The sequence below is a fragment of the Elgaria multicarinata genome, chromosome 1, assembly GCF_023053635.1.
Source record: "Elgaria multicarinata webbii isolate HBS135686 ecotype San Diego chromosome 1, rElgMul1.1.pri, whole genome shotgun sequence".
Lineage (NCBI taxonomy): Eukaryota > Metazoa > Chordata > Lepidosauria > Squamata > Anguidae > Elgaria > Elgaria multicarinata.
This window is the reverse complement of record NC_086171.1, coordinates 179,166,746-179,193,780: the sequence shown is the minus strand read 5'-3', so window position 1 is coordinate 179,193,780 and position 27,035 is coordinate 179,166,746. Positions and strand designations below refer to the sequence as shown.

Below are 27,035 nucleotides of genomic sequence, written 5' to 3'. Positions count from 1 at the left end.
GCTCTGCAGCCGCTTGGATTAAGGGGCTATGCGGATTTACTCTCTGCTCCTGCTTCAATTCCTCTCCCTCAGACGTTCTGTGTAGGGAACATGCAAGCAATGCAGAGCAAACTAGGTCATCGCAAAGGGACTTCGTGCATCTGTGAGATCCTCTGGGGGAGGCCGCTGGCTCTCCCGGCTCCCAGCTCCTGCTCGTAGCTCTTTTGCCTCCCATACAAAGTCGCACTGCTGTCTCCCCTGGATCTTGAAAAGGAATGTGATTAGCACAGGCAGCAGATGGGGAATTTCTGTGAGCTCCAAATGCCTCCTCTTGACAAGTACTTCGCTGACACTATTCCAGTGCCCAGTCAGACAGACTCTGCAAGAAGCAACTTCCTGCTGGTTTGAACCTCACACTCCAAGGTCTGCAGCAGGACATGGAACCTAGGCTGCCTCTAACCTTCATCTCTGGATTTAGTTGCTGCTCTCCCTTCGGCCTGGCAGAGCCATGGATTTACAGATCAAGCTGGCTATGATTCCCCAGCATGAATACAGGGAACAAATCCATAACCATCCATCTGTCCAATGGCATTAATTTCAGCATGTTCATGTACCAGGTAAGCAGGATACCCCTTTCAGTGCCCGTCCACCACAGCGATCACCTTTCTAGGTAGACAGGAATATTCCAGGCTCTTGCAGCAAGTGTTTAGGCCTGGCTGAACCTCCATAAGCGATTGCTTTCCTGCTGCTTCTGTTGCCTTCTTTCAGTGCTTACCTGTGGGTGTGAAATCCTGCTTGGCTTTGTTTATGTTAAGAAAAGGAAAGAGCAGGGCAATTGGCTGCTGCAAAGCGCTTCATGGGGCAATAGAGTACTGGGCACAGTTAGTGCTATCCATTATGCCACCAACAGTTAAGAGAGGGAATATTTCCTGGGGCGTTTGCTGGGAACAAATTATTTCTACCAAGCTTGTTCTTACATGATAGTTTCCTTGTGCACAAGCAAAAGGGCACTTGATTTAGAGTTGGTTCACGTGGGGTGTTTTTTGCTTTAGCTCATTGGAATGAACACAGAGAGCTTCATACAGAGAACTGGAAGTGAGAAACAACTGATTAAGTGTGACCATGGAGAGTATTAGTTCGCCCCGTTGTTTGAAACTGCTTAGTGAGCTGGCTGTTGAACTTGTTGGTAAAATGGCCAGACCTTTACTATACATTGCAGGGTCCACGTGAACTTGGGTCATCCCTTCAAAGGGCCAAAGTTACCACAGTAGTAGACCTTGGGTTGATCTGCATTATTGCAACTAGTTTATCATATGGTCCTAAGGGCCCCACAATCCTGGATTGAGTGGTCACCCAGGGTCCTAGAAATTTGATGGCTAGTGCTTCAGAATTAGAAATATACATACATACACCTGGCCTATATGTAGTGCTGACATACATCTAAGATTTCAAACCTTCTCATTTGATCTGTATGCCGCCCTAAGATCTTAGTGATATAGGGTAGGATTTTAAGCTGGACCTTTAAAAAAGCTGAAATTAGCCCGCAGAAGTATGGTTGGTGCTGCTGCTATATATTTGTATATATTGCTGCGACCATCCTGGGCAGCTACTTAAAACTGTCCATGAAGAGTAATACATTCCCATCTCCCTCTCTCTATAAATTATTTTGGAACTGAGATGTGATGAACAACATGGATTTCATCTGACAGTGTCATTTTTCTTCTGTCTGGACATCCCACAGGAAAGTGACTGTTCAAATAATTATCCACTTGGCATCTCCTCTTTTCCTGTGTGGATCCAGTGGCTTTTTTCCTGACGTGGTAGGCAGTTGTCATGGGGTTCTGGAAAAGCTAAACTTTTAAAGGGAATTAAACAAATTCATGGGGAATAAGGCTATCAGTGGCTAATAGTCAAGACGGTATATGCTACCTCCAAAACTAGAGGCAGCATATCTCTGAATACCAGTTGCTAGAGAACAACAGTGGAAGAAGGCTATCTGTCCCCTGTCCTGCTTGTGGGCTTCACAGATGCATCTGAATGACCACTGAGAGAAACAGGATTGTGGATTAGATAAACCTTTGGTCTGATCCAACAGGGGAGTTCTTATGTTCTTAAGTATGGCCACAGAAACAGATCCCAAGGAGTTCAGGATATGCTCATGATGAGACCCAGGGAAACTGGCAAGGTATCTGGCCCATGAGGAGACTAGTGCTTGAATTCTGGTTGGTAACAAGTTGTTTTATTTTAGGTTAATGATCTTTCCCTGTGAGCTAAAGGGTACAGTAGGAACAATACCTTACGGCAGGGATAGGCAACCTGGTGTCTTCCAGATGTTTTGGACTACAACTCCCATAATCCCTTACAATTGGCTACATTAGCTGGGATGTACCAGGAGTTGTAGTCCAAACTGCATCTGGAGGACACCCGGTTGCCTATTCCTGCTTTAGAGGCATCTTGGCAGTCATGAGAATCTTGGAAACTGCAATTCATATTCACTTGGACATTCTTTTTTTACTTTAAAAGTTCTCTTTTGTGTAACATTGGGCTAATTAGTGTCTGTGATGACAAATCAATAGTGCTGATTGCTTCTGCATCTATTTCAATTCACAAAATAATTCTGGCACAGTCAGTCATTCCAATTAGATGCCTAAAATGAGACTAATATACCAGATGGATTCAATTAATTCCCTGAATTTGTTTATTATTTAAGGTATTTTTTCTTTATTTAAGGAATTAGTGGTTCCTGGATGTGAAGGGAACATAACTGATGCCCTCTTAACATTTAACATTTAAGCTTAAAACCCCCAAGTTATATCATTCTGAGATGGGTGAAGACACCAATAATAATAATATTTATGTGTTACTTGCCTCTCCCTCCGAACTGAGGCGGGGTACAACACAAATGCAAATGCCATAAAATACATATAATTGATCGAAACATTTAAAACTAATATATTATTAAAAATAGCACATTATTAAAAGGCATCTTAAAATTCAACTGGGTAGGCCTGCCGGAAGAGGTCAGTCTTTATAGCTTTCTTAAAATCTGGAAGACTGTTAAGTTGATGAATCTCTCCCGGCAGGTCATGTCATAATCTGGGAGTGGCAGAAGAAAAGATCCTCTGGGTAATAGTTGTCAGCTAACGGGTAACCTGTTCCCATTCCACATAGGGTATTTATTTCTATACTGCCCAATAGCCAAAGCCTCTAAAGTTTTATCAAGTAAAACTTTCAGTTGCACTGGGAAGCAATCTAGAATCAAATGCAGATTGTAGAGCTTAGATATAAAACGTTCCCAAGAATGGTTTTCTCTTAATTGAACAGCCTCATTCTGCACCATCTCAGGTTTGTCAGTAGCCTTGTTTTTTTTAGAGATCTTAACTGAACCAAGATTAGCCATCCCTGTTTCACTTTCTAATCCATTTATAGGTGTCCCCGCCTAATCTGGAGAGCTTATGGTTGGGCAATTTACCATTCAAAAGCTGAGAGAACAAGGTCTGGCAAGGTCTAATCTAAAATGTCTGGTGGAAAGAGTATAAGCTTATAAAGGATTTCAGTAACTTGAGGAGGAAGAACTTGTTAAACATGTCCACAAGACAACCCTCTTCTAACATGGTTCAAGTGTGACCAGAAAACATACAGTTTCAGATGATTTTAAATTTGTTGCAAGGCGATATTTAATATTTAAATATTAGAGGAAAACTCCCAGATCTGCATTTGGTTGAACGAAAGCTCATATTATAATAAAGCAGTTAATCTCTCAAGACCTTTTTGAAGTCTTGCTGGAACATGCTGCCTAGGAAATAATAGATGCCTTCTTCCTCAAAGAAAAAGGAATATAATTTAGGTACAAGGTATCCTGATCAATGTTTAGATGGGAAATCACAAGAAGCCCCATGTAAACAACTGAGATTTTCAAGGAAGAGTTGGATATAAAAAATACCTTGCCTTCAGGCAGCAGATGAACCTCCTGGCCCTTAATGTAGCTTCAACTTTATGAACCGGCGTGGTCTAGGTTATAGTCCTTAAAGCTGCTGTCATATATCAGGAGAACTGCTCTCACAAGTCACATGAACAGCACCGATGTATTGAGCTGGATAAGTATTAAGCTTTATACTCCAACCACCAGGGAATCCTTGTAAATGTGCATTGTTGAGCATTTCTGAACCTCTCAATCACTGGTTCATAGTTCTTCAGACGTCCAGCTGCCTCTTTTGAGCATGAAACTCCTTTTAAAAGCATGAAAGCAAGCAGTTGTAAGTACCCTTCCTAAAGGCATAGGTGTAGTTGCTTGAATTCAAGGCAAAATACAGCTGGATTTAAATGTTTGTTTAAAAACGAACAGCATAGTATTAGCATAGAAAATAAAGTGTTGAAGTAAAATACTCTATATGTATGATTCACTGCTTCTAGAGTTGGTGTAATAGCTTAGGACACATTTTATTTTACTTACAGAATTCTAAGAAATAATTTTTCATGATCAAGAACTTTCTGAGAACCAAGCAATCAGCATGGTAATTTGAGCATATGACAAGTTGCAAAGGCTCTGTCTTGCCATGCAAGGCCCAGAGAAATAGCTGGCAAGGTGTTTGAAGTAAAATTTGCCTTTTGCCTTTAATTCATTTGTGTATTCCAACAGTGGGCAACTTGTGGCCCTACAGATGTTTTAGCCCACAACTCGCATCAGCCCTAGTTTGCATAGTCAATGGTGAGGGATCATGCAAGTTGTAGGCAAAAATGTCTGGAGGGCTGGAAGTTGCCCACCTCAGTACATTCCTTCAAGAAGTCTGAACTTCACAAAAAGGTGTGAACAATTCCTCCTCCCTCCCTCTCTCCCTCCTTCCCCTTCCCACTTCATAGCCCCAGAAGTTAAGCTTAGACAAAATGGGATATTGATCAGTTAGGGGTCAAGACTATCTCTCTATTCATCAAAGTCAGTTCCCAGCATTCCGTCATACTTCTAGGATAAACAAACAGAAACCAGGATAGGGTTGTGCAAGCTCATGATTTACTTCTAATCCAAGGAAAAACAGAACCGCTATCTTTTCATGCTATATGGTAGAGATTTATTCAACATACATCACAACTGGACTTACAACAATATATGCCCACTTCAGCTTTGAGCATTTGGACATTGTAACAGCAAATGAAGATCGTACAGCACACTTATTAATTAATATAATTGTTTATTTAGTTACTTCTATTTTTTCTTTTTCTCTTTCTTTTTTCCTTTTTTCTCTTCATTTTTCTCCTTATATTGTTTCTCCCCCTAAAATTGCATTAATTAACTTTTCTTATTCTTATATAACAACTGTTTAGACTTCAATTGTTAGGGGACTGATCACTTTTTGGTTACAATTTAAAAATAAATAAAATTTATTTAAAATAAATAAATAAAAATCCTTGTATATGGCTTGATAGCTAACAGGCAGCCAGTTCAGTTTTTTTTAACACTGGTTTTATATGAGTAGAGCTAGGTGTTCTTGTGAGCAACCTAGCTGCTGCGTTGTGCACCAGCTGCAGCTTCCGAACCACACACGAGGGCAGCCCCACATAGAGCACATTACAGTAGTCTAGTTGTGAGGTTACCAATGCATGAATGGCCGTGGCTAGGCTATCTCTATCCAGGAATGGGTGTACTTCCGGCTATTGGGTGGTATAGAAATGTAATAAATAAAAAATAAATAAATAAATAGTTGGCGTACCAACTGAAGTTGATAATGGGCGCTCTGGGCCACTGAGGTCACCTATGAACAAGAAGAAGAGCTGGGAAATATTTCTAGGTAGGGGAGACAGAACTGGGATGAAATGTTGGGGAGGGAGCTAGAGTCTTCTCTTCACCCCAGTCTCCACTCCCACCCATGAAATTTCACAGGCCTTTTGCTAGTGAAATCAGCGTCACAGATCTAGCAGCATCAGTACTTACCATACGGATGTCTTTGTGATACCTTTTATGAGCAAACAAAAAAGAGATTTAGCATTTCAAAGAGATCCTGGAATGTCTTTCAAAATATATGTAGTTCATAGTTTTTTCACACCTGGATGCAACCCTTTCCTCTGCCATGGATTCCTTGCATGTCCTTGGGAAGACAAAACAGGGTGAGTTTCAGTTCATCAGCTGTAAATTGGGAATACCAATGGCCTTGCCTCTCAGTCTTGCTGTTAGACGTGACACAACAAAGATTGTAAAGTACTTTGCAAATTGAAAATGCTATATAAGTAAAGAGGAATAGTATTGAGCGTCATCTTCCTGTGTGCTAATGGGATTATGAATGGGGAGAAGAAAAACTGATCTTTTAAATTCATTAATGTACCTTTCTATACCACCCAATAGCCAAAGCTCCATCGTGGTAGTACCAAATCCTGACTTCCAGAGATGAGGCACTAGTCAAAGTAAACACTTTTATTGCAATAATTCCAGCAATTAGCTATCAGCTTTTATAGGCCAAGTTAAGACCTTCAGTTAACAATTTACAAGTCTTTAAGCAGAACCAGTCCTTGACCATCACAGCCAAACAGCCCTGGGTACAGCTCATAAAGTAAAACCACACAGATCCGGAGTTTCAGTGAAAGCAGGAAGCTTTTCAGGTGATCAAAGCATTGCTTCCAACAAAGTCTACTTCTGGTTGCTCTGGTTTAAATTCAGAGGAGTGGCCACTAAAAATCAGTATCGGACATTTGGTCATGGTGAGGAAACCTGGCTCTTCGATGGTTGCTATGCCTCATGGCGTGTCTCTGCTCCACCCTTTTTAGTTCATGCTGGAATAAGGAAGTCACCCCTGAAATTCCTTCTTCCGCAGAGACGTCTTCCTGCCGTCTTGTTCCCAGGAAAAATTACCTTGGTTTAGAAGCAGAGGCTTCCATCAAGGTCATCATGCCTTCTGGCCATGGAAGATAGGCTGTATCAGCAGCCTGCGTCTCATAAGCAAGGTGCCTGGCTTCTCACGGTTGGGCCTGACTCTAGAGTATTCCTTTCTGACTCAGAATGGGTGTCAGAGGCTATAGCTAACTCTGAACAGGGCAGCTATGCTGAAGCAAGACAACAGCCTCTTTAAAGACTGAAAAATACATTATGATAATTTTTTGTGAACTGGAGTCCATTCCATTATATGCCCTAATAAATGTGTTAGTCTTTATAGTGCTCCTTGTCAGTGTAAATTTTAGCCTTTGAAAGCTCCAACTTTAATATTCATTGAAGAATGATTGCCTTGACTTTAGAATCAACAAAAAATTGCAGCAGAAGCTGTGCATCTCTGCAGTGCCATTTCCTGGACCTTTTCACAGAAAGGATGCCAGCTGTATATTTCCAGATATATTTGTTAACAAAAAGGAAATGTCTGCATATTCTTTAATGCTCTCTTGGGAGAAAAAGTACTAGCAACATTGAATCTGAATAAGAAATATCATTCCTCCTCAAGGTTCATCCTGTGTATATTGTGTTACTCTCTTGACAGAATGAAAATATTGATTTACTGGAGCAGCATATCCCATCTTTAACCTCTTCATAAATAGGTGGGCACAACTTGAAGATCACTTAGGCAGCATGCAAGATCTTTGGGCCAAACTATACATTATGTCAGGAAATTTATGATAGATATCCCAACATTTTTTGCATAACACATAACCTTTTTTCCAGCACCATTTCCCTAATCAGAATGTTCCAGGGGATATATTTATTTATTTATTTATTTATTTATTACATTTTTATACCGCCCAATAGCCGAAGCTCTCTGGGCGGTTCACAAAAATTAAAATCATCATAAAACAACCAACAAGTTAAAAATACAAATACAAAATACAATATAAAAAGCACAACCAGGATAAAACCACGCAGCAAAATTGATATAAGGTTAAAATACAGAGTTAAAACAGTATAATTTAAATTTAAGTTAAAATTAAGTGTTAAAATACTGTGTGAATAAAAAGGTCTTCAGCTGGCGACGAAAGGAGTACAGTGTAGGCGCCAGGCGGACCGCTCTGGGGAGCTCATTCCACAACCAGGGTGCCACAGCGGAGAAAGCCCTCCTCCTAGTAGCCACCTGCCTCACTTCCTTTGGCAGGGGCTCACGGAGAAGGGCCCCTGTAGATGATCTTAAGGTCCGGGTAGGTACATATGGGAGGAGGCGTTCCTTCAAATAACCTGGCCCCAAACCGTTTAGGGCTTTAAATGTCAATACCAGCACTTTGAATCGGGCCCGGACCTGGACTGGCAGCCAATGAAGTTGTAAAAGGACTGGCGTAATGTGATCTCGCCAGCCAGTCCCTGTTAGTAAACGGGCTGCCCTGTTTTGTACCAGCTGAAGCTTCCGGACCGTTTTCAAAGGCAGCCCCACGTATAACGCATTGCAGTAATCCAAACGAGAGGTTATCAGAGCATGGATAACTGTAGCTAGGCTATCACTGTCCAGATAAGGGCACAATACAGATGTTTGCATCGTTTCCACCCTTGTGAAGTGATTAGCATTTGAGATAGGGGTGATTTAAATTGGGAAAATATCATGGGAGGGGGAGGTAATGGCTTCATCCCCTGTGCTACTTCCCTATTCACACACACCCTTTCCTGGCCGTATTAAAAAACACACCAAACGCCTTGGAAAGTCAATCATGATCTCCAAGCTTAAGTGTGGTTTGGTCTTTGCTTTCACTTAACATGCTTTATTCTTGTTTTGAACAGGCAGTAGAAGTCCTGAATCACTGATGGACTGGATATGGACTAAAAAACTGAAACTTAATTCAGACAAAATATAAATCCTTTTGGTCAGTAGGAAAGTTAATCTGGAAGCAGGTGTACAGTCCGGTTTTGATGAAGTTGCCTTTCCCCGAAGAATAATGTTGTTTGTTTGGAGGGCCCAAACCTCGCTACTGGGTGACTATGGCCAAGGAGTGCCTTTGAACAACTTTGGCTAGTGCATCTCGCTGCATCCTTTTCTGAAAAAGGCAAATCTGGCTGCTATCACCCATGTTTTGGTCACATTCAGGCTGGCTTACTATTGTGTGCTGTACATGGAGCTGCATTCAGAAACTACAGATGGCACAAAATCCTGCAGGCACACTATTTTTGGTTGCCCTTTATATGGATCATATTACTCCACTGTTGTTCAATTTGCATTGGTTCCCTCCCAATTTATTCCCAGATGTCATTCAGAATTCTGATCATTGCCTTTAAAGTGTATACAGTTTAGGCCCTATCTGAAGAATCAAGAGATAAAGCTCCCTGGACAACATTGAGCAGACGCAAGGGTGGCAGGAAAATGTTTCTCTTTTCCTCTATCACACTACAAAATAGGTCTGCAATAGGTCTATATTTGGCTGGATTTTCTTGAGTTTTTCTCCATCTTTGTTCAAGGCTGTCTTCCGAGTTACCTCATCATTGCCATCTGCACAGAATACCAAGCAGCTGACCTGGCTCTAGCCAGTGAGATATCCTATTTAGGATGATTGTGTCTTCAGCCAGGGTCATCTCCAAATATCAGACATCCCCCAGGGTTTTGACAGAACTGCCAGTCATTTTACCTGGAAATGCATCCAGAGTAATCAGAAAACCATCCAGATACAGCAGTTTCCAAGAATGGATTAACCAATGTTTAAAACAGGTGGTGATTCCACAGCTCCTGAAAACCTACCCTGAACTCTGGAGATGTGAACCACTATAGGTTGATTACAAACATCCCCTTTGTGAGCAAGGTGTTTGAGCAAGTAGCTGCTAGCCAATTTAAGACAATTAAACTGATTTTCTAGATCCATTTCTGCTGGGCTTTAGGCTTTGTTTTAGAACAGAAACTGCCCTGGTCAACCTGTGGGATTACCTGTGACAGGAGAGGAACAGGAGGGAGTGCAACCCTGTTGATGCTCTTGGACCTCTCAGTGGCTTCTGATACCATCAACCATGGTATCCTTCTGGATGGATTGTCTTACTTTGTGGTTGGGTGATTCCAGAAGGCAGTTATGCCCGGGGTTCCACAGGGCTTTATTTTATCCTTGTGCTATTCAACATTTACATGAAACCTCTGGGAGAAATAATTTGAGATGTGGACTGATGTGTCATCAAGATGCAGATGATACCTCTATCTCTCCCTTTCTTCTAAACCCGACGAGGCAGTGGATGTTCTCAATCAGTGGACTGGATGACTGCAGATTAATTGAGACTCAACCCAGATAAGAACAAGGTTGTAGGTAGTTCATCTGCCCCACTGAGAGATTTCACCTGCTTTGAAGGGGTTTGCACTTCCCCCTAAAAGATCAGGTCTGCAGCTTAGGGGGTGCTCTTAGATCCATCATTGTCACTGGAAGTGCAGGTGGCTTCAGTGGCACGGAGAGCCTTTTATCAGATTTAGTTGATATACAAAGTGCTACCCTATCTTGACAGAGATAGCCTTGCTACAGTTATCCATGGTCTGGTAACTTACTGTTTGGATTACTGCAATGAATTGTATGTGGGTTTGCCGTTGAAAACAGTTCCAGGAAATTCAGCTGGTCCAAAACAGGGAGGCAAGGTTATTAACCGGGACTGGTCATTCTGATATCACTCCAGTACTTTTTCATCCACACTGGCTGCCAGCCCATATGTATGCCCAACTTAAAGTGCTGGTTTTAAACTTTAAACCCTTAAATAGCTTGGGGCCAGGTTACCTGAAGGTTATCCTTCTCTCATATTTAGCTAACCAGGCCCTAAGGTCTTCCTCAGAGGCTCTTTTTAGGATGCCTCCACCTAATGAGGTATGGCAAGTGGCTACCAGAATTTTTTTTATTATTTCTGCTAATGGTTCTTGCTATTGTAATTCTTCTGTAAAGCACCATTCCTCTTGTTAATAATTAGTATAATGCCTGCTATGATAAAGCAGGCATTTCAGTTAAACCTTATATATTGCAAGGATCCTATATGTTACATGCACGTGTAGTCCACTTTTTGTGCATTCTGTACACTGAAATCCATTGTGTGCCCTTGCCCTGGAGGATACGCCAGGGCTGGGTGATGGAGTCAGTGGCAACCATTCATTTAGATAGGGGATGCACACATACATCAATGGGGTAGGAGCTAAAACTGTGCCCCTGCTAATCCCAGCACTGAGAATCAAGCCTCTTCCTGTGTGAGTAGCCCAGCCCCGGGATTTACATAGCTCCCTCCTGGAATCTGTTTCTTTGTCAATCGAAAAATGTGATGAAATGAATGCACAAAAAAGGAACTGTATATATTCTCTATATATGTAGATGAGGAAACCTTAAGGCTAATTCCTACTATGCAGAGACTGGGGTTCATTAATTTCTATATAGATCTAACTAGATCAGGCATTTACCTTTCCATAAACTTGCCTGAGTCTTTTTACAGCATGCTACGTCTAATATACATATACCCAGGCGATGCCCTGCGTCTCAGTGAGGAGCAGACATGCACAGTAGGTTCCCCCTCCCTGTGCCCCCATTATAGTATCTTGATTCTTATGCTGAACTCTCAAGCAGAGATAACACAAGCTGACTATGTAAATGTGTCCCCTTGTTTGTATTCTGAAGCTCAGGAATCATAGAGACAGGCCTCCACTCCGTTCCCTTTGAGCTACATCAAAGGCGCTGCCAGTGTTAAAACCTCAATTCAGCATTGGCTGCAAAGGACACTTCATCAAGTGTCTTAGATGGGTGGACTGTCGGCACAGTTCCTATTTTGGTTCCCTGTTCTGAACTCCGCTTGGTTCATCCCTGCCCTTTCTGAGGTAATCCCTGCAGCTGTTAGAAATTTTCCAATTGGCATTTACTTTTGTAAGGCTGCCGGTTTCTAGGAGGGAAAATGTGGGAGTGATGGTTGGGAAGTTTCTGCCATCTCTGTAATTTCTTCAGCCTTCTTCTTTACCGCCTGCTTTGGTGTGTATTTCCCTGTTTAACCAGGGATGTTCTGTGCCCCTAGCACAGACATCATCATCATCATCATCAGTGTCTGTCACGAATGATCACCTGCTTTTCAAAAGAGGCAAAAGGCCAGCTGTCGAACAGTAATTTTGTGTGAAAAGTGCACGTTGTGATCATTGTGCATCAAGGGACACCTTTCACATGGCTCTCTGGAGACCCTAATCTGAGCTACATTTCTTTATTCAGATTTGAAGTCTGTCCCTTTTAAAATGCTCATACCGATCAAAACATTTTCATTTGCTACAGCCCGTTCCACTTGGCATTGAGTAAGGAAAAAAGGTGGGGAAAATGTATTGAATGTAGGGGCAAGCAAGTGATAACATGTCATTGTCCCACTTCATCTTGACTTAGAAAGTTTTGAGGTTGAGGGCAATGGTAAAGCAGCTTTTATTGTTTCAGTTAATGCAAGACTCATGGTACATCAGTCAGACACGATACCATTTAAGAGGAGGAGGCTGTCCATGTATGTATTACATAAACCTGCCTTTATAAGCTATCTGGACCTGTGCCTGCTTTGATCCTTTCAGCTGGTACTCTTTACTGCATCACTAAGGAATTTGTGTGTGGGGAGTATGTGTGTCTGTTTATGGAGTATTAATAATCTCTATAAAGATACCTTGGCTAAGAGGTATCTGATGCAGAATACACAGAGTCAGAGGACCAAGATAGACATGGAATTCTGTTAATATGCCAGGCTTTCAAATGCATAGCCATCTCCATGACTAAACTTGCAAAGTTATTATTATTAAAACTATATTTACCCTAGCTTCGAACTCTTGGAAGCTGAATTTTTGCTATGAATGCTTCAAAATGAAAGGAGAAGCTCATCTTACGATAAAAAATAGTAATTAAATATGCCTTTCTTTGTGCTCAGTTTTTACAGTGTCTGGGTTCTGCTGCTAGAAAAGCAGGCACCCATGTTGCTAATTTTTCAAAAAGGTGTTCCACATCTTATGGGATTTTGGAGAACAAGAAACGAACTGTATATCTACTCTACAGTGAAACATGTATGACAGTAGCAGCTGGCATGTGAGCCTCAAGCTGTTTTATGTGCAGAAGATGCGCTTGGCTGCTGGCATGTAGCACGGCCTTAAGTGAATGGACTGGCATTCTTTACCTGCTGTTTCTCTGCTGTCTATAATTGATACAAAGTGGAGCAGGTGACAAAGTCTTACCCGGGGGAGGGGTTCTGATGGAATCCGTGCTGCCTTCTGGGCATGCATTGGTGTGGGGTCAGTTTCAGAACTGGCTAGGCTTATATCAGAATCCCCCAGCTGACAGATTATTCTCAAGACCGTTTCATTATCTATCAAAGTAAGTAGCTAAACAATGGTTGCCCCTTGGTTGCCTCCTGAAGTGTTGCAAAAGGCCACTGAGGAGTCCCAGAATGGAAAGCCACACTGTGTTTCCATCTGGCGGAGACTGCGTGTGTTTCCTTATTTATCTGACATTATTATTGTGTTGGCTTTCATAATTTTATGTGTAATGATGAACAGACCAGCTTTGGCAATCGGGATGTGTTGTGACCCTCTTGTGAAGGAAGGTGTGTGTGATGCAACCACTTTTTTTCCAGTACTGTTGCGTCCATCTGTTCATAAGAAGGAAAACTAAAAATTACAGGGTCAGGGGAAATGTGGGCTCCAGGTAGCTTTTAATTGTAGAATTATGATTGCTTTGCAGGAATTTGCAACGCTGACCAGGGAACTCAATGCATGTCGAGAGCAGTTGTTGGAGAGGGAAGAAGAGATCTCCGAGTTGAAAGCAGAGCGCAATAACACAAGGGTAAGTAGAGAATGAGTCGTGGTATTGGAGTCACCCAGCCCTGTTGGTAGCCTGACCCAAATGCAACACACGCACAACCCTTCATAGGCAGTAAAAGACCTAAGTTTGATCTAGGCACAATGTAGGCCAGCAACATGCAAACTCTACTAGCTCTTTCTACCAGACACATCCACAGAAGGCCTGCAGTTTTCTCTCTGGCTAGAAAGAAAACTGCAGGATAGACAGCTTAACAGGATAGGAAGCTTTCTGTGGCATTTCCCACCCAGTCAGTAGAACTTGACTTGTATTCTTGATTGAATAGTCAGGGTTTAGCATAATCTCTGTAAAATCCAATTTAATTTCTGTAGAATGTTGCTGTTGTTTTTCATTCTTATTACAGTACAGCTTGTTTTCATGCCTGTAAAGTTAGTTCAGGCTTGTGTCACAACCGTCATTGCCTTGGATCTCAACAATCCTGGATCTCTAAGTTTTCTAAGGAACCTCAGTCTGCAGCATCCTCGCTAGTAGCGTAGGGAATGCTTTCTGGGGAATTTATTTATTTGAAACATTTTTACCCTGCTCTTCAAGGCTTCCAGAGTGGCTTACAAAGATCAGTAATAAGACAATATCTGCCTTCAGGCTTATAATCTAAATAGTTTCGTGGACATCTCTAGAATTTGCCACTTACTGTCATGTTTGGATGTTGCAGGGCTATTGCTTCATAGGTTTCTTCCCCCATCCCCACCCCCATAGCTGTGCTGGTGCCTTTTTGATGACATGCCCTCAAAGTGAAGCAGAAATCAAGCTGAGGTTTCTGATTTCATTGTGATGGCTGTAGGTCTGGGACTGTCAAAATATGAAGCAAAGGCAAATGCTCATAGGGCACGACCCCCTTGCTGATCGCTCCATTGGTCTGTTTTGGTCTGCTGTAGCCCTGTCTCATTACATCAGCATTTGGAGCAAATGTGAATGTCACTGATTAGGTACTTGAAGGAAGATCTGGTTATGTGTAGGCCGAAAGTGAAGAAATAGTAAATGCATCTACCGCATACAGCAGGTATAGAGAACTCCACAGACTCCATATTAGGCCTGTGGAGAGTCCGGCTCTCTCCACAGCCTTTCCTCCAGCCTTGTCTCCCAGAGGTTCCTGGGGACTTGGGGTGGGAGGGGAATCCCCCTGTTATCTCTGATAATTGATCAGAGATAACAGGATTCCTCTTATTTAGTACACTGCTCACCTTCACAATTGGGAGGAGGAGCAGTGCACTAAATGCTTCTCCCAGGCCTCGTCCTCCCCATTGGGGAAAGCACAGTGTGGGCCAAGCAGCCCTAGCTCATGCGGCAGCTTGAGACCCTGACATCCTCTGTAGGGCTGGGTGGAGACCCCTCACCCAGATGTAGTTCTCTACCCCTATCCATTTAGTTGCAGCAATCAAAGATATTCAGTATTACCCATGGACACAGGCAGAAATAATGTTCTATGATTTGCAAAGTTCTTTACTTACGTTTTTCATGCTGAACATCTTCAGTGATATTCATCACACTTGCTTTGAGTGGTATTAGGCTAGTATAATACAGCCAGTGGTTGCTGCTGCTGATGTCAGCTGGAGATAAACAGGTTTTTTTTAAAGAGATATGGAAGTGATTTGAGGAAGGCATTGCTTCCTTTGCTGGGTGCACACACATTTATTTTCTTTCATTCTAACCTATGATCAAATAGGGGTTTGTTTTTAAAAGAAAAACCTGATTGTCTGTGGCAAACATGTCAGTAATCCCGCTTTCAAATTGCCTTAAACTCTGTGAAACAACTGTCTCCAGCCATAGTTTTCTTTCTTTCTTCTTTTGAGCTACTTGTTTGGTTATGCTTTTCTTTAGAGATGCTGCCAAAGATCTCCTGAGCTAGGCTAGGAAAAGAACATCACTGGCTTTTCAAAGCCTGCCTTAAAAGAGGGGCTAGTTTTACAAGCCTTAGAATTCTTCTCCCCCTCAGATTAAAAACCGAGCAGGAAAAGAATGGCCATTTTACCTGGCCTTTCAGTTTTCCTCTGTTGAATATAATGGGCACCAGTAAATTCACTTAAAAAAAAAAAGCTTCGGCAATTTCCAAGTTAATCTGAAGAGATTTGAGGAGAAATTTAGAATACTCAACCATCTCTTCTTCTTGTTCTACATTTCCTTGGAACAGTTCCCATCCTCTTTGCCTGTTCCTATATGTAATGTCATATTCTTCTTCATTCATTGGGTTCTGAGACTGAAGCCTTGATCTCTGTTGGATACATTATTATTATTATTATTATTATTATTATTTATTTATTTATATAGCACCATCAATGTACATGGTGCTGTACAGAGTAAAACAGTAAATAGCAAGACCCTGCCGCATAGGCTTACAATCTAATAAAATCATAGTAATACAGTGGCCACTAGCGTAAAAATTATGCTAGGTAATTTATAAACTGTGATCTTTACCTGCTGGTGCAGGACTAATGCGATGGTAAATCCTGGCCACTTTTTGGTAAAGGCCTGCAATCAAGCAGACAGCAGAGATGGCCTTTCACTACCTTACACTGGCACTGAACGGGGAATAACTGGAGATCCTCTTTGCCTTGCAGCTTTTGCTGGAGCACCTGGAGTGCCTGGTCTCAAGACACGAACGCTCTCTGAGGATGACTGTGGTGAAGCGGCAAGCGCAGTCTCCATCCGGTGTCTCCAGTGAAGTTGAAGTTCTAAAAGCCCTGAAATCTTTGTTTGAACATCATAAAGCACTGGATGAGAAGGTGAGGCTTGTGACAGCTGCTGAGAGTGAATGCATGCCCTAAGCCAGGTGTGGGTAACTGTTTGGGGGATAGGGTGCCAGCTGACACCCCCTCTCCCCACTCAGCCCTCCGGCGGGCTCAGTGGCTTTGTCAAGGGACCCAGTTTCACTGTGCATGGTCTTTCCCTTCACTGTGCATGGACTTTTCCTGACCAAGATGCTGGTTAAAGGAGCTCTCCTCCAGCTAGCGCTCCACACCTGCACCACACCTTCGGCTGTTGGGGAGGATGTGGACCAGATGAAGCTAGCGAGGAGGGCAATCCCTGCTGTTATCTCAGGTCCCTGATCAGAGAAAACAGTGGGGATTCCTCTCCCTTCTAGCCCTCAGGAAGTGGGGCTTCACCTAAGACCCCACAGGCCAGAAGGCCTGGCCTGGTCTGGCAGGCCAAATTGGTCAGGATATTCCCCATCCCTGTCAGGATATTCCCCATCCCTGGCCAAATCAAAAGTCACAGGGCTATAATGGTCCAAAGTATTGCCTTTGCTCAGCATTTTCCTACAGATCTCTCTCATCAGCCTTCTGGTTCTTTTTATGAGTGATCTCCAGCCTGAGCCAATGGTTTAATAGTGTTCTGAAATATTGAGAGTTTTACATTCCAGGAAGCTTCTATCAAGATTGAATTTGGGCAGATGCTTCTTTGGAAAGGTATTCCAGCCTCCCCATCTCTCCAGTTCAGCTTCGCACCCAGCTGAGATACCAGACTCCTGGAGCTGAGTACAGCCCTTCTGTACCCTTCTGGCAGATGACATGGGGAGTGTTGACATCATTGAATTATCTGAGTTTGGAATGCTATGAACTGGGCTTCCTGATTCTTGGTGTTGTTAAATGTGGGACTTTAGGCTAATGAACTGTCAGAAGCATCCCTGAGAGCTATGTATCAACTCTGCTTTTGAATGATAAACATTCTTTCTTCCTTGCATGCTTTCAGGTGAGAGAGCGCCTACGGGCAGCACTAGAACGAGTAGCTACACTAGAAGAACAACTATCCAGTGCCCACCAGCAGGTAAATATGAAGTTTTAGATTCCACTGCAGATTTCATAGAGGTGCTGCTCAGGTAATTTGAAACTGTTGATTGAAGCATGTATATGTCCCGTGTAAGCTACACCGCATGACATAGAGCAGCAAGGCCTGATGTGACAGTGAAGTGTGATCCATCATTGTCACATTTTGACCATGTCCTATCATAGGGGGAGGTGAAGAAGAAGAGGGGCCTGACAGGGTGAATGGGAACAGTGTAAGAGGTGAATAGCACTTCTAAAAGTACTAAGAGTACTAAAAGTAGTATTGGTATCAAGAAAGATAAACTAGAACTCATTGGGATGAGAGGGAACTGCAGAAGATCATCTTGGCTATCTAGTGTTCTGAAACCAACAAAAGAAATAAGCCTTCAGGAGGAGTTGTGGGGGGGAAGTTGTTAATATGAATATTATGGACAGGATCCAGCAGGGTGCTTCCACCCCTGCCAATTCTCTTACTGTTTGAGCAGTAGCAATTTAGCGCTTCTGGGGCAACCTGAAATGAGTGGAAACGTTTCTGAAAGGAGGCAGATCAGCAGAACTTGCATGAGGGAGCTCCACCAACCTGGCTCCTTCCAGAAACAAGCCTTTCTATTGGTTTGGGGGCTTCCCATAGGAAGGAATAAATCTCCCTGGGTCCCACTTGTGTGACAAGAATTGGCCTGCCCCACTGATTGCGGAAAGAAATCCACAGCGGGTGGGGTGGAGAGGTAAGCACTCCGTTAGATTCTGCCCATTGCAGCACCATGAGAGTGTCTAAATTGGATATCAAGAAGGCAAAAGATTAGCACACCCACCATTTAGTAGTGTGGATATTAAAGGTAGCAAGAAGGATTATTACAAGATAAAAGAGTGAAAGGAAGTCAAATGACACATCTCGGCCACTGGTTAGCTGAACTCAATAAATACTTCCAGTTTTAACAAAAATGATGTGGGACTACTAGTTTAAAAGCACTGTCACTATTTTGCTCATCTGAAAAGCACGCACATTGTTGTAACAGGTGCATGAGTGTGTGTGAGCTTTATAAAGCAAGTTTGGGGCATTTGGTAGATTGTAGTGCTCTACAAAGAACACCCGAAGTGCCTTTTATTTATGTCATAATGTTAACCTTTAAAACTTCTACCATTTGGTGTAGGTGTAGGAATATGTCTGATCACATAACAGTGTGAAATCTGACACCATTTCAGACACCCTCAGTGTGCCCTGCCAAAATACTTTTGTTTGAATTCAGTTAGACAGCCTTTTCACATATTAGATTCTTTGTTCTCTTCATAAGGTATGTATTTGAAACTAACAAGAACATGTGTCAAATATAAGTATGCATTTGACATGTCTGATTTTTTGTTGTTATTTAAATAGATATGGGGAGGGACTGGTCAGGATTGGGACCATGGCACTTTGCAAGCATCGGGGGCCAGCCCTTTGGCATCTTCCTTCTTGGGGTAAAGAGCAGCTTGAGTGTGGGAGAAATTTGTGTCAGGAGAGAAATTCTCCTCCCAACATGCTGTGGACCCAATCCTTCCCCTCAGTCCCATGGTTTTTATTTAAATAACAGTCCTTTCAATCCATGCACCCTTTTACAATCATGTAGTTTGGTCTTTATATTCCAAGCTGGTCTTAGACCTACTAGAGGCTGAATTTTCTGATCCAGCCGCACTACAATATTAAATAGCTTTGCATAGACCTCGTACAGATGACACGGTGGTTAAGCATTTTGAGCTAAACATTGGCCCCAGTCAGACGACACACTAAACCATGCTGCTTAACCACAAAATTGTTAACGGAATGCATTCCATTAACCATTTTGTGGTTAAGCAGCATGGTTTTGTGTGTTGTCTGAACCAGGCCATTATGGCTTAGCGTGTCATGTGAACCATAATTTGGTGTGACGTGTGAACCATTCCTAACCATGGTGTTTACTTAACCACGGTTTAAACATGCTCACTAACTATTTGCTGCAAAAGGGTTAGCAGCCTAACTGTGGCTTAGCGTGTTGTCTGAACAGGCCCATAGATGAAAATTCTGGCTCTAACAGAAATCCTCTTCAGAGATATGTGTAATGAGGAATTCTTAATAACTGGCAATCTTAGAAGTGTTTTATGACAGCAGATGGACAAGGCAAGTAGCTCCCAGCGTCCATTTGTCGTGCACTCTTTTTTTTCACACTTACGGAAACCTTTAAGTACAAATATCTATTCAAGATGTATCTTTCAGGTAAGTGCTCTTCAGCAAGGCACCTCCCAGAGGGAAGCACCTGTGGGAGAAGATGACAAAAGGACTGAGGGCAAAGAACCTGGGCAGAAGATACTTTGGAAGGTGAGCTCCATCTTTCTGGGAATTGGAGGGTATCTAGGATCATATTTAAATACTGCTGCCAGTCACTCAACAAAAAGTATTCTATCAGATCCCTTTGCCTGCGGAGTTAAGTTTGTATATTCTGGGCTATAGGCAAATTGAACAAGGGCATGATAGTTTTAAATTGTAGACTGCAGCTGATTCAAATGGCTTGTTTCCAGTAGGCACCGATGCTATAGTACCAGCCACAGAACTCTTGTCCTATTGTTAGAGTTATGAAGAATGTACTTGCTGATCTGCTGCTTTGTTGCACCGACTACCATATAACCCTTGCAGACTTAGCTTTTTGTTATGTGACTTGACAGAGACTCCCTAATGGCTCTATACACCCAGATGATGAGGCAAGTCGGGCTGTGGAACTGCAGGAACTTCTGGAGAAGCAAAACTTCGAGCTAGCGCAAGCGAAAGAACGAATAGCCACTCTGGCTGCCAGTGTTGCTGAGCTGGAAGAAGATCTAAGCACAGCTAGGAGGGACCTAATCAAATCAGAAGAAATGAGCAGCAAGTACCAGAGGGACCTACGAGAGGTTAGAGAGCACTGTATATTATGCGTGTTAGAGAAACTTTAAATCAATTTAAGAGCCCATCTTAGTTTTTCCAGGGGTGGCATAGTCAAAACAGTAGCCTCGGCTTCTGCGTGCAGTTTATTATTGCTGTGGCTAGAGCAGTCAGTTTAGTTATCCAGTGACAAAATTTTAAAAAAAGTATCATGGCTAGAGATTTGTGAGCCCCTCCAACATGTCCAGAATATGTAATTGGGCTTTGTGTTTTCTAGTAAGATGCTCAAAAAACCTCGAAGGGTTTTTTTTTTTAGCAGTTGATGTGAACACTCAAAGAACCCAGGTGCCATTTGGGTGCCATCCTGCCAGTCTTGCCCTTCCTTGCTTCCTCAAGCCCCCAAAACTTTGGGGAAGGAGGAAGGAGATGATAGGCAGTGGGGGCTTTCTTCAACACAAGAGAGGCTCTGCAGAGTATCATTTCTTGCTAGATTTTGCAGGTTTTGACAGGGATGCAGCCTGTCTTTCTTGCCAAAGATAGAGTAGCTGTCAGGGAGGACAAAGGAGTGATGGAGGCATGGCCTGAGCCCCATTTTAAGCGGCTTAATTTAAAGGGGGCTGGACCTGCCTTGGAATGGGACCAGCCCATTTATGCAGGAGGGAGTTTGCGTTTTGAACTGCCCCACTATTGGCGTAGGCTGCTCCCTGGCCGCACCTTCTCTTGCTGTTAAGTGTTACATTACTGGAACTGGCTTCTAGCAGTCTAGCACATTCCCTCTAGTCCTGTGGGTCAGGCAGAGAGTTCTGTCTGCTTGAGGGCCATGCAACTATATGACATTCTTGTTCATGACTTATCCTCCCAGGCTTTGGCACAGAAAGACGACATGGAGGAGAGGATCACCACCCTGGAGAAGCGCTATCTGGCAGCCCAGAGAGAAGCCACTTCCATTCATGACCTCAATGACAAACTGGAGAATGAGCTGGTCAATAAAGAGTCTCTCCATCGCCAGGTAACGGGTCTTTGGTGCCATCTGAAATCCCAGTGGCGATGTGCCTGACAGGTGTCTGAGAGATTGGAGTTGTCTTGCCTATTTCAGCTCCTCAGCAGAACATCATGCCTGTACATTTCTCCTTTCCCATCCAGAGAGTTATTTCCTATAAGCACTGGGTTTTTTGCCTTCGTTACTTGTCCCTATTCTTCGACTGGGCAATTGGTCTCGGCTATCCTTACTGATGCATTTGCTTATTATGTATCCATGGTAATATTTAAGATATTGCCATGGCAACTTCCAATGACCAGCATAACAATAATAAAGCTATCATAAAAACATAGCAACCGTTAAAACAACAGAGCAATTGAAAATAGTACTCAGTGTCAAGGGAATTAAAAAGGTAAAAGGTCTTCTCCTGTCACCTAAGTAATTACATTTGGCACCTGGTGAGCCTCCCACGGGAGAGTGTTCCACAAGCAGGGTGCCACAACTAAAAAGGCCTATGCTGTGACAGTAGGAGAACCCAGAGAAGGGCCTTAGATTCTGATCCTAACAATCCTGCAGATTCAAGTGGAAGCAGGTAGTCCTTAAAATGCTTGGGTCCCTATCAGTACATAGTACTGACTTTGGTATTATGCAGAATACAGGCCTAGAATCACACCCATCCATTAATATCCAAAGTTGGAGAAGATCACAATGTTATTTGTATTCATTTGTGGGAACTCTCTGTCACAAGTCATCATTTTATTTACAAATTTTTATGCTGCCCTTTAGTTTGCAAAACTTCCAGAGTGGCTAACAGATAAAAACATAACATAATTACAAAGTAACACCGCAGTGCATAGAATTAAAACCATATAAACAGGTCTGCAGCAGAAACAGTAACAGTTGGTGCATGGTGTCCTTAGAGTTGAAGGCATGTGCAACCACAGAAACCGGTAAGTCCAAGATTCTTCTCTGACCAGTCCAGTGTCTTGAATATATGCATTGAAGTGTATGGGCTGTGGTGCAAGCTGCAGCTGTGTTTCGCAGTCACAGTTCCCTATGTTCATTGCTGTCATTCTGTGTTGTTCCACAGTGTGAAGAGAAGGCACGGCACCTCCAGGAACTTCTAGAGCTGGCAGAGCAGAAACTGCAGCAGACAATGCGGAAAGCTGAGACGCTGCCTGAGGTGGAGGCTGAGCTGGCCCAAAGGATAGCAGCACTCACCAAGGCAAGCACATGACTAGGAGGTGGCAGCAAAGCCCATGGGTTTAGCATCTGTCCAGTGCCTAGACCTTTCCTGCAATGGGAAAGAAAGTTGGAAAAGATAATGTTCCATGTTCCAAGGGTCGACTCCTCCTACCCCTTTCTCCTCTCATTGGCTAGATGAATGGGCTACCTCTTAGCATGGTGGCCTCTGCCCCAAACATTACTTAGAGTGCTTCAGTTGGGATTTTCATAGGTACATTTTATGCATCCAGAATTTGAGGGCAGAGTTTGCTCCCCAAGGATGACACACACTATCCTCTCTGCCTTGAGTTTCCTCTCAGGGAAATAGCTAGAATATAAGCTTTTAAAATAAATAAATATCCTGCTAAGAAGTCAGGAATTTCTCAAGGTTAGGCAAGCTTGGGAAGAGAGGCATTAACCATGGCTGTGCTGTCATCACATGCGGACATATTTTTAGAAATGAGGTGGGAGTGATGAGGCCTGTGAGCTTGTTGCAGGCCTCTTAAATTGATTGATGTGAACCAAGAAGATCCTGGGAAATCTGTACAGCAATGTTTAGAAGACCCCTCCTGCACTCCATCAACGCTAGCTTGGTGCAAGGTTATTTTAGGCCTGAGCACAACAAGAACCCATTGTATTCATTTGTCTGTACTCTAGCACCAATCTTGGGTGAGCCTGTTTCCAGCTTCCCTCAGAGGTTCTCAATCCTTTTGGGTCAGTGAGCACATTTGGCATTTTTAAGAGACTATTGTGGGCACTCTCACAAAATGGCTGCTATGGGCAGTCACACACACACACAAAAAAACACGATTTCCCAGAAGACAAACTGGTGAGATGAAAAGAAACATAACTTGCCCAAGAACTTAAGTACAAGGCAGAGGTGGGGTCTTTTAAACCCCCAATACAGATGGCACTGGAGAGCAGAAATTCACTTTGCAATGTGCCAGCCTCCCTAATTAATTTTAAAAAACCTGAAGAAATAAAATAAAAATCTGGAAGGGCATGGAGACTAGTGGGTGCTTATGGGCACCATGACGGAGACCCGAGGGTTATAGGTTCTCTACCCACCCAAATCTCCCATGAAAACAAATCCAGCCTAGTCACATCTCTGAATTTTGGGCTGGTATGGCAAAGTTCTTCTGCTTGATTGCTGTGTTAAGTGCTGTCTTATGTAAGAACATCTCTCTCTTCACCCCCTCCCCACAAATTCTCAGAGCTTGTAAATGTTGCTCACTTCTTGGAGAATATCTTCTGTGCAGGCAGAGGAAAGACATGGCAGTATTGAAGAGCGACTGCGGCAGCTGGAGACCCAGTTGGAGGAGAAGAACCAAGAATTGTCAAGGGTAGGTTGACTTCTATAGGGCAGATAGTACTGGATTTGTTACCTTTTCTACCACCTTTCTTACAGCGCAACAGCTCAGGCCAGGAAGCTGTTGCAGAAGCGAGAAGAGTGGTTTGTGTTGTGTTGTACATTTGTTGTTAGGATGTCAAAGTCTCAAGTACTGTTGTATAGCAGTACTGTGAAAAGCAGCTTCACCACATTTTTACCATCATGCTATTGCAGCCTACTTTTTTTTTTAGGGGTGGCTTGTGATGGCATGGTTAAAGTTGTGGCGCTCACCCACACAGAAAACAACTCCAGAGTGTGGCTCCGCATGGTTGGCTGCACTTGTGAATTGAATTCAAGTTATGGGAGAAAATGGGGAGCTACACTGTATCCCCAGCTCTGCCTCTGTTTACTGACCAGACCATTCTGAGATGTCATTTCAAGGGCTCTTAATACTAATTTAAATGAGAAATTTGGCAATAGTAAAGTAGTTGCCAGTGAAAGGTTTTTTTTGGTCATTCTTATATATGTGAATGAATACTCAAGTGAGTACTCTAAATTTTAGTGCAATGAATGTTCATAGAGATTGGGTTCTTCCAGCTTGTAAAAGTTGATACAGCTGAACCAAAGCCAGCTTAGAGCAGGGGTGAGTAATGTGTGGCCCTTATGTTGGGCTGCAACTTTCATCAGCTCTAGCCAGCATAGCCAGTGGTGACAGATAATAGGAGTTGCGGTTCAACAACATCTGGAGGGCCACACGTTCCCCACCCCTGGTTTAGAAGGTGGATTTTCTTTTAAAACTTCCAATCAGCGAGATGGTCTCATATCTTAGTATGTTTCTGAAGGGGTTAAATACGACAAAGAGTGATTTCTGTGATTCTTTAATGATTAGAGCCAATTTTACAGCAGCCTCAAGGCAAATCGGCTTGGTGTTGCTTGGCTGATCTTGACTTCCCCCACAGGCCCGTCAGCGGGAGAAAATGAATGAGGAACATAATAAACGGCTGTCTGATACTGTGGATAGATTGCTGAGTGAGTCCAATGAGCGGCTTCAGCTTCACCTGAAAGAGCGGATGGCAGCCCTTGAAGAGAAGGTATCATGACTGGCCTTTTTGCTATGCTGTATTCAAGTGGGGGGAAATACAGTTTTGCAAAACCCTATGACAAGATTAAAATATTGGGTTCGCTCAAATGGTCCACCCTAAAAAGAAGTGGAGGTATCTGATAGATTCAATCATACTTGTTCTTGGTCAATCAACCCTATCATACAGGTCCAAGACTCATGTAAAAGTAACGTTAGCAAAATACTGTTGCCTTGGAGTAGAGAATCATGGAGACTGGCTGTGTGGAAAGTGATTCTTGTTTCACTACCTTGGTGCCTATTAGTCTTTTTGCATCCTTCTTTGAGCTTACCTCCATGCACTGGCTTGTGGTTAGCCATCCAGGGTATGTGTAGTGGCACCAAAAAGCTTGTTTCTTGGGGAGAAATGGGGAATTCTTGGGTGGGGAGATTTGGAGGGTGTTTTAGTTATTTTACTGCAAAATGGTTGACATGTGGTATAGCCCATGTGGTATAGTGGTTAGAGTGTTGGACCTGGATTTCGCCCCTGGTCTCTGGGTGACTTTGGACCAATACTGACTCTCAGCCTAATCTAACTCAAAGGTGTTGTAAAGATAAAATGGTGAGGAGGAGGACCATATAAGCCACGGGTCCCTTGCAAGAGGGAAAAAAGGCATATATAAATTTAATAATAAATGAAATTTAAAAAAATAAATGTGCATTTGCGAAGGGGTCTGATCTAGTCCAGACAGTAGAATTAAATACTGGTAGAACAGCAACCATAAATATTGCTTGGCAATCGGTATAGCATATGCATCTAACAACTCACTTCCTACCTTATACTTCAACTGAACCATTCCAATGGCTTCCTTCTGTTGGAGAAGGGATAGGGAGCCTTTTTCAGCCTGAGGACCTCACTGAACTTTAGAGAAGCTCGGGGGGGGGGGGGGTTGCATTCCTGTGGTGGGAGGTGGCCAAAGATAAAGGTGCTGAAGCCCCAAACACAAAAGAATCTAAATACCAGCCTATTGTAGCTCAAAGCTCTCACTGCCAGTCACTAAGCCTTAGGAGAGACATTTCATCCAGATGATCAATGGCTGGAGGAAAGGGAAAGGGGGCGTGGCTGTCTGGCCATCTGCTGAACCCTGGAGGGCCAGATTTGAACCACAGGCCTGAGGTTCAACTCCCCTGCTTAACTGCTCTCCCCCGCCTTCCCTTTCTTTTTCACCAAAGGTCTGTGCTACTGAAGCTAATAAGTGTTTATAGGGGTATAACTATTATATCGCCAGAGCAGAATTGGGTCCCTGGACCTGAGGTTACATCCTTATGTATGAAGATGGACCTTCATTCAGCAGCTTAGTAAGAATCAATAATTCCCCTTTATTTTAATTGTCTGCAAACATTTACAGTGTGATGACTTGTCAGCTGTCTTGCATGTGTTAAAAAGTAATGAATGTTGCCATAAAGAAAGAAGTCGAATTGGGTCATAGTGGTAGAGTTGTGATTGCATTAGCAGTCCTCTTTCACCTCAAGGTTTTTTCATGGTTGCAGGGCCCCTGCAATATTAAGATATCAATGCCACAGGTATATAATGTGACTCTTTCTGCATGTAGATTTAAGGCTCTTGAATGGGAACACCTCTGCCTTTTGAATGCTGCCTTTAATCATCCCAGTTCTCTCATTACCAAAGTTGTTTGGGACGTGTTCCACCAAAACGGCTGATGTTCCTCTTGTGCATGAAACAAAAGGAGCCAGCATGGCAGTCTGTGAGTCAGGACTGTTTGGCTGAAATGTGCTTATCAGGGTATTTCAGTGCAGTCCCTGTTTGGGGGGTAGAATGCATCCCTTCCTCTCTGCCATGCCATGCCTGTGTTCAGCCCGCTGTAGCCTGCCAGACCTCCTGTGCTTCCAGCATTGGGCCAACGTGACAGGGGATGAGATCACAGGATGGCTTCATTCATTTGACTTCATATTTACATTTTTTAGGAAGCACATCTTGTGTTCCCCCTTTTTAAGCGCTAAAGCATTGAAATGAAAACAGAGGAAATCCCTTTAGAGGCATCAGGGGAATGATCAGTATGGTCAGGTAACACCCATAGTGATCATCAGGTTGTGCTCAT

At 43.0% G+C, this 27,035-nt stretch overlaps 1 protein-coding gene across 1 annotated transcript in view; it reads left to right on the top strand.

The window, feature by feature from the left end:
• PPFIA4 (PTPRF interacting protein alpha 4) overlaps positions 1-27,035 on the top strand; it is a 145,175-nt gene that overhangs the window by 67,419 nt on the left and 50,721 nt on the right. Inside the window, exons 3-11 of the mRNA XM_063144338.1 lie at positions 13,558-13,659; positions 16,251-16,415; positions 17,383-17,457; positions 19,687-19,788; positions 20,133-20,354; positions 21,188-21,334; positions 22,395-22,529; positions 23,788-23,871; positions 24,818-24,949. Coding sequence (XP_063000408.1) covers positions 13,558-13,659; positions 16,251-16,415; positions 17,383-17,457; positions 19,687-19,788; positions 20,133-20,354; positions 21,188-21,334; positions 22,395-22,529; positions 23,788-23,871; positions 24,818-24,949 — 1,164 coding nt within the window. The remainder of the gene's footprint in view (positions 1-13,557; positions 13,660-16,250; positions 16,416-17,382; positions 17,458-19,686; positions 19,789-20,132; positions 20,355-21,187; positions 21,335-22,394; positions 22,530-23,787; positions 23,872-24,817; positions 24,950-27,035) is intronic.